This window comes from Pundamilia nyererei, unplaced genomic scaffold, assembly GCF_000239375.1.
Source record: "Pundamilia nyererei isolate P.nyererei 1_Seehausen unplaced genomic scaffold, PunNye1.0 scaffold00241, whole genome shotgun sequence".
Classification (NCBI taxonomy): domain Eukaryota; kingdom Metazoa; phylum Chordata; class Actinopteri; order Cichliformes; family Cichlidae; genus Pundamilia; species Pundamilia nyererei.
Genome location: NW_005187642.1, coordinates 573,040 through 580,827, shown reverse-complemented (window position 1 = coordinate 580,827; position 7,788 = coordinate 573,040). Strand labels below are relative to the sequence as shown.

The following is a 7,788-nucleotide window of genomic DNA, read 5'->3' as shown; positions in this document are numbered from 1 at the left end:
TGTATCTGGGACATAACATACTTGTAGATCTCGTGAAACTGAAAACTGTGTCAATATAAGTTAATTTTCTATAATCTGGATCAGAACCAACCAACCTCAAGTTCAACTAGTGCTGCAGCCACTGCCTCCACGGCAAGTGCCCCAGCTTTGAGCTGGTCAACAGCCTGCAAAAGAAACAAAACAGGTTTATAGTGAAAAACAGTAAATATATAACTAAACTCAGTTCATATGAACAATAATGTCAGTTATTTATATGAGCAAGACATTTTTTAATATCCCTGAAGCACCCAACTTAAAGTAATTATCAAATACACTTTGAATATAACCTAAAGAGATACAAAAAAAACCCTCTACATTAACAGGTTTAGGTAAAAAGAGGCATAAAGGATGTAAACATTAGATTAAAAAGACTCACAACTTGTCTAAAAGTCACATTGCTTCAAAACTGGCAAAACTATGTTTTCGCAATTCATATTTTACTACTTAAAGAAACTATTAGGAATTTCATAATGGAAAAACACTGGCGACCACCAGCACTAACCCTCAGAGTCCCAGTAGACACACCTACGGGATCAATTTCAAAATTCTACATCATCTTGTTCTTATGTTTTGGAATTCAGAAGTTTTTCAGAAAACTTAACCTCTGACTTATCTACTAAAAATTTCAAATTCATCTGAAATTTTTAGTAGATAAGTCCGCTCACCTGCCCGGTGAGATAATGACAATACTCCACAGGCCTGAGGGCTAAAAACTGCAGGCACATTATAACACATCACTCTTTCTAATCTAAGTGTGTGCGACAATATCTCTGTCACATGACACATCATTTTCGTTTGATGAAGAATGCGTTTGATTAGATAAATGCTGTTTTTCACTTTGCCCCCGTAAAATCAATCAAAAGATACACGTCTGTCTGTGTATGAGAGGAAAAGAACACAGACAGAATGCTAAAATCTTTTAACAAGGAAAGAAATTATCATTGGCATACAAGCAAAAGACTCATTTTCAAAGAGAACTGTTTCTGCATCGTGTTGAAACAAGCTTCTTATGCATCTACCGCTTTATTGTAACAGTGCTGGAAATAACCTGGGGCTCAATATTAAGGATGGAAGCACAATAAATAAAACTCAACATAAGTAAAAGAGGGTGCTTTAGAATGCAAAACAACAAAGGCTTTCCCACTGTAAAATGAAATTAACACAGGCAAATAAAAACTGGAATGATTCTGTATGAGTACTACAGTCAAAACACAGAAAAATATGCGGAGACAGGTGCTCTGAGAGACTCCCCATCTGACCAGAGAGAAACTGAGCAAACAAAAAATTCCAATAAATTGATTTTTAGGATGAAATGCTAAAAGTTTGGTAAGCAATCTCAAACAGAAAACAACTAAGTCTTTCTCTACATAAAGTAAATCAAGAGTAGAAAACCAGTAGTAAAAAAAATTGACTCTAAGGTGTCAACAAAATATGACTACCAACATATTTATTTACAGTTTAAAGTAAATGTACATGCAAATTAGGTCATTCTTTATAAAAAGCTACCTCAAATTATGGTCCATGTTGAGGTTATCTGTAATCAGCTAGTATTTTGCAGAATAGTGTCAAGTTATTTAGACAGAAGAAATACATTTACTAACATTATAATAAAAATGAACTGATTAAGGGTAGCATAGCAAGTTTGCAGTTTGCTATAGCAGGCCTAAAGGTAAACTTACTCGCTGGCAGGCTCTTTTGCATACATGCTTGTACTCCTTGGCCTTAGATTCTGAATGGTATCCTGCACCTAAAAGTAAATCGTTAAAGAAAAAGAACAAAAGAGGCTTTAAAAATACCATAGACGACCCCCTAAAACCAGGAAATACTTTTGAGAAAAGAGAAAATGTGAGCAGGTGTTTTGTGAATATCATACAACAAAAATATACTTGCATTTATATTTGTGCTTGATTCTGCCTGCTAATTATGGTATATGTAGTTACCTGCATGCACTAAAACAAAGCCACCAACGCCATTTGGCTTTTGACTCTTGCTTGATTCCTGTTTTTTGGCCCATGAGTTGGTCAGTGGAGAGGAGGGCTGCTTCTCTTCAGCAGAATTCATTAGACTTTCCATAACCCCCGCATAATTTGTCAAGCCTATCATTGCCTATCACACAGTGGTAAGAAAATCATTTTCATCGCATACCTGGAAGAGGAAAGGACATTGTCATTTCTGTCTAATACGACACTATGGAAAAGAGCCTCTTGTATACCAGCAAAGTAGCTCTAAACTACACAGATTTCCCATTGACTTAAAACTATAATTTCACGTGCACTGTATTCTTTTTAATGTTACTGTTTGCACATTTACAAAAAACAATCAACTTCGGGGATCATCCTGAATTGTCAGGGGCCAGAGGTGGATAAAAAAAACACATTTCATGCACCCATTCTCACCCATGACATCACTCATCTCGTTAACGTAAGTTCACGTTATCAATAACTTTCAAAACAGTCGTTTCACTTAATGCAAAGCATGCCACTTTATGATTTGCGTTGCTTTATAATAAAGAGGCGTTATTCCGTTTGTGTTACGTGCACGGTTGATAAGAAGGACACTGCAGACAAATAAGTTACTTCGAGTCAAGCTAGCAGTCTTGTGTTTTGCTTGTTAGCTCGCTAACACACCAATAAAACAATCCCGACTTACAACGTGCCCTTCTTTCCTGTAAGCGACACGACTGTCTGCTAATCACGACGTTCACCTGGCATATGTCTTACAGGCAAAAACGTAGCATGAATCAAACTGAAACAAACTTTACTGTCAGACAGTTTCACTCTGTGCTATCCACGGCTAGCTAGTTAGCTAAAGGATACACAAGTGCTTCCTGGTTCAGATACACGTTGCTAAGGAAGTACGTTCAGCGCAAACATTGGTACACGTGGATGAGACTCACTTTTAGAGGAATAAAGAGTAAACGCTGGTACTGATGTTGGCAACTTTGTGACAGCTTTAAAATAAAGGTAAATAAAGTCATCGCTGAATGCTTTTTTTTTTTTAATTAATTTGACGTCAGTATTTTTTATCATTTGAAAAGCAAGAGCAATTTCAGTTCATTTAGTCTCTCATCCAATTCAGAAACTTCTGTTAAAACTAATTATTCTAATTCTCGCATGCGTTAACGTCCGCAACCTATGGTTAAGTGCCATTCACTCAACTGATTAGTTTTTGTGTATTATTATATTGTTTTTGTTGTTATTTGCCCATGTTATGTGCTTTTTCAGAATCTACCACTTCAGCAATACATAGATGAAGGAACTCTGTTATATCTTTGAGGTACTTACTTGAAAAATCGTCGGATTTCCTTTAGTTGCAGAGCGTCTGGTTAAGGAAGAAGTTCATAACAATGTTGCTGTTGTTCCCCTATGAACTGATGTCCTTATAGTTTCTGCTGATGTATAATACAGGGAGTGCAGAATTATTAGGCAAGTTGTATTTTTGAGGAATAATTTTATTATTGAACAACAACCATGTTCTCAATGAACCCAAAAAACTCATTAATATCAAAGCTGAATGTTTTTGGAAGTAGTTTTTAGTTTTAGCTATTTTAGGGGGATATCTGTGTGTGCAGGTGACTATTACTGTGCATAATTATTAGGCAACTTAACAAAAAACAAATATATACCCATTTCAATTATTTATTTTTACCAGTGACACCAATATAACATCTCCACATTCACAAATATACATTTCTGACATTCAAAAACAAAACAAAAACAAATCAGCGACCAATATAGCCACCTTTCTTTGCAAGGACACTCAAAAGCCTGCCATCCATGGATTCTGTCAGTGTTTTGATCTGTTCACCATCAACATTGCGTCCAGCAGCAACCACAGCCTCCCAGACACTGTTCAGAGAGGTGTACTGTTTTCCCTCCTTGTAAATCTCACATTTGATGATGGACCACAGGTTCTCAATGGGGTTCAGATCAGGTGAACAAGGAGGCCATGTCATTAGTTTTTCTTCTTTTATACCCTTTCTTGCCAGCCACGCTGTGGAGTACTTGGACGCGTGTGATGGAGCATTGTCCTGCATGAAAATCATGTTTTTCTTGAAGGATGCAGACTTCTTCCTGTACCACTGCTTGAAGAAAGTGTCTTCCAGAAACTGGCAGTAGGACTGGGAGTTGAGCTTGACTCCATCCTCAACCCGAAAAGGCCCCACAAGCTCATCTTTGATGATACCAGCCCAAACCAGTACTCCACCTCCACCTTGCTGGCGTCTGAGTCGGACTGGAGCTCTCTGCCCTTTACCAATCCAGCCACGGGCCCATCCATCTGGCCCATCAAGACTCACTCTCATTTCATCAGTCCATAAAACCTTAGAAAAACCAGTCTTGACATATTTCTTGGCCCAGTCTTGACGTTTCAGCTTGTGTGTCTTGTTCAGTGGTGGTCGTCTTTCAGCCTTTCTTACCTTGGCCATGTCTCTGAGTATTGCACACCTTGTGCTTTTGGGCACTCCAGTGATGTTGCAGCTCTGAAATATGGCCAAACTGGTGGCAAGTGGCATCTTGGCAGCTGCACGCTTGACTTTTCTCAGTTCATGGGCAGTTATTTTGCACCTTGGTTTTTCCACACGCTTCTTGCGACCCTGTTGACTATTTTGAATGAAACGCTTGATTGTTCGATGATCACGCTTCAGAAGCTTCGCAATTTTGAGACTGCTGCATCCCTCTGCAAGATATCTCACTATTTTTGACTATTACTTCTACATACTTTTTAGTTTGTAAACTGAGAGAATAGGACAAACAGTTTTTTTTGGCTGAGTAATAACAGCTCGGCAGTCTTGTTAATGTGTTCGTGTCACTAGCTCAGCATTTACATGTCCCTGTGGTCATCATAATAATAATCCCTTTAGACCAAGTTGTAAAGACAGTTGCCTACAAACATTAAGGAAATGAGAGTCTTACATGTTCTTCTACAATAGATTTCTCCCTTTATGGGTTAAACTCTGTGTGGAAAAAATCTGAGAACATGAACAGAACTAAGCACTTTGTCTTGGATTATAATGTGGTTACACAAAAACTGCAAAACGGAATTCTTTTAAAAATAAAAAGGCACACAATTATATAACTGTGACAGGCCTTGTCTAAATGTGGTTATGGAGCATTGCTGTATGGAATCCTCTCTTTCTTTTCTTTCACTTAGCATCAAATGTCCAAGAACAGAAGGCAGATTGTAAAGCTCCATGGGACAAATTCATAATTTGTGCCATTTTGTAAAACGAAAAATGACTTGGTGTGACCCGATTTCACCTCTCTTGCTGTGTTTCCTGGCCTTCAAAAGTACCAGAATTGTTACTGGCATTGTTGAGGTTCTTCAGTCTTCTTATATAACTTGAGTGTTTTGCAAGACACCAGACTGTTGAAAACTTTTAATCAACAACCCTTTTCTGCTCAAGGTCTTTACTGCAACGTTTAGTCCCACAGCATCCAAAGCCAGTTACACATGTTTTTCTCAAGAGCATTACTGGGGAGTTTCCTGGGGAGGTTGAGGAAAGAATGGGATGTCCATCTTGAACATTTTCTGCTGAGCCTGTCAGGCAGCTGATAATTAAACCACCGAGAGAAGCATTCAGTTCTTGCCTCACTGTGAAGAATGACTCAGTGTTGCTGTAGACACAGACAATTACAGCATCCGTGACTACAATTAGCTCTTTAAATTTCCAGGCCAGGAACTCTCCAGTCATTTTCCTCTTCCCTCTTTCTTCTTATTTGACACAAGAACTGCAATGTAAATAAAATATGCTCCATGCACATGTTGAACGTTTGCAAAGATTGTTGCTGAGACAAAACTAATACTGTCTGAAGAAACGAAAAATCGTTAAAAAAAAATTCACCATAAATGTAGCAAAACTATTTTTATTTAAATCAAATTAGTTACACTTATTCTGTGCTTTGCCATAAGACCCATTCATTACTAACACAGACTTTTATATTTACGGCGCAGCAGAAGTTCTAGAGTTGGACCAAAATGAAGCACATTCTCTAATCATAATGTGAACTGTAATGTTATTTGCTTTGGATCACGTTAACAGAGATGAAAGAGTGCTGCTGACCAATTAATGGAAAGAGGGCTGGGGCCAGGGTGCACAGTGCCAAAGAGGGGCCATTCAGGCTTTAGAGGGTTGCTTTAGTATTGCATACCATCAAATCTCTGTGGAAACTTCTGCTAGCTGTTGTTAATGGTGTGCAGAGGGAAAATGCCAGTAAATCTCATTTTAATAGACATGATATCTGCCATGACCACACAGACTGGAGATAAGATTCATCTGATGCCTTCTCCACTTCGTTATCTTGACCCAGGTCACAAAGAACAGACTTTGTTAGTCTTTGAATCGCGTTGTACTAGGTTTATCCAGAAGAGCAAAAATGGAACAGAAAGATAGTGAATTTGAGTTGTATAAAAACAGCCCCGATGCAACAGTTCGATGAGACTTACATGTTTTGTATTCATTAAAGAAAAACACAAAGAAGCAAAAGTTTGAAATGCTTTGGCGCTATTGTACTGAAAGAAAAAAAGAAAATGGGGCGAAATAACTCAACTCTCTGTGAGCAGCATTCTCCTGGAAAGAAAAGCTTTGATACAAAAAGTTTGGAAGCATCTTGTGTCCTTTTTTTAAAAAAAAACATCTGAGCATCTCTCCACGCTAAATCTAATCAGCATGAGTTCAGCCAGCGATCAAGATGAAATCCCTGCTGCTCTGAGTAGGCAGAAAGCAGGCGGGTTCTGGTATGAAGAGACATGCTGGATATGGGTTTTATTAAATAAAGTAAAATAAACAGTCATAGTCATTGCAACATATTTTTCTAAAGTTACAACCCACAAGAATTCTGCATGAAAAGAACACTTGCAGTGTGATGCTTATTTAATCCAACCTCGAAACCACGCAAGGGATGAGAGCTGTGCACATTACCAATCAGCAAACAGCTCACATAATCATTCTAGTTACATTTTTAATCAGGACTAACTCAGGAGCAAAAGCAAGTGGGGAAAAAAAAGTTAATTAGGTGATTCAAATTTATAATTCTGAGATACTTTGAGATATATTATATGTATAAAAGCTAGTGTATTGCTGCAAACGGGATAGTTTTATAAATGGGGCTTAATAAGCGATCTGCATGTTCTACATTAGGGAGAGGCAATGAGTAATAATGAAAATCTTGGCAACATTTTACAATTTTTCTATTCCTTTAATCAGCTCTCTGGAAAGTTACAAGAAAAGAATCTACAGCTACTTGAATTACTGACGTGAAATGTATGCCAGCTAGTCAAGTTGAGGTTTACATCCATGTTTGCCCAAATCTGTGTAATACACTGTATGACATGGAAGAAATTAAATAGGCAGCCTTTAAAAATTACTGTCACCTACTTAGTTTCTGAACAAATCTGATATTTAATCAGTCTCTTGCTCTGTTCCTGAGCACACTGTCCTGGTATTGAACACTGGCTAGAAAAGTGGGGCTTTTATCTTGTTCTGGGTTTTGTTTTGTTTTTTGTTGGTCTTTTTTTTTTTCTTTGTATGTTTCTTTTGCATAATGATGTAATGCAAACTTTTGACATTTGGATGTGAAATGTCATTACTTTTTCATTTATTCTTTTAGACATTTATGTGGAATGTTGTCATAATTTAGTCCACAAAAACTTGATTTTATTGCCAAAAATTTGCTTTGTGAGGTCACAGCAACCTTTGGCAACCAAAATCTAATCGTATGCCACGGAGCTGAAGTTAAAGTTTGTGGAAAA

The 7,788-nt window shown here is 37.6% G+C and overlaps 1 protein-coding gene across 5 annotated transcripts in view; it reads right to left on the bottom strand.

The window, feature by feature from the left end:
- tasp1 (taspase, threonine aspartase, 1) overlaps window positions 1-3,341 on the bottom strand; it is a 30,273-nt gene extending 26,932 nt beyond the window's left edge. For 2 of the 5 annotated variants that reach the window (XM_005749339.1, XM_013914966.1), the window contains exons 1-4: window positions 2,689-2,876; window positions 1,980-2,184; window positions 1,719-1,786; window positions 96-164 (exon numbers count right to left, since the gene is read on the bottom strand). In XM_005749339.1, the coding sequence (XP_005749396.1) occupies window positions 96-164; window positions 1,719-1,786; window positions 1,980-2,142 (300 nt within the window). In that variant the 5' untranslated portion in view covers window positions 2,143-2,184; window positions 2,689-2,876. Of the gene's footprint in view, window positions 1-95; window positions 165-1,718; window positions 1,787-1,979; window positions 2,185-2,688; window positions 2,877-3,323 lie in introns of those variants that run through there. The other 3 variants (XM_013914964.1, XM_013914965.1, XM_013914963.1) reach the window with 3 other exon arrangements.
- Window positions 3,342-7,788: the final 4,447 nt, after the last annotated feature.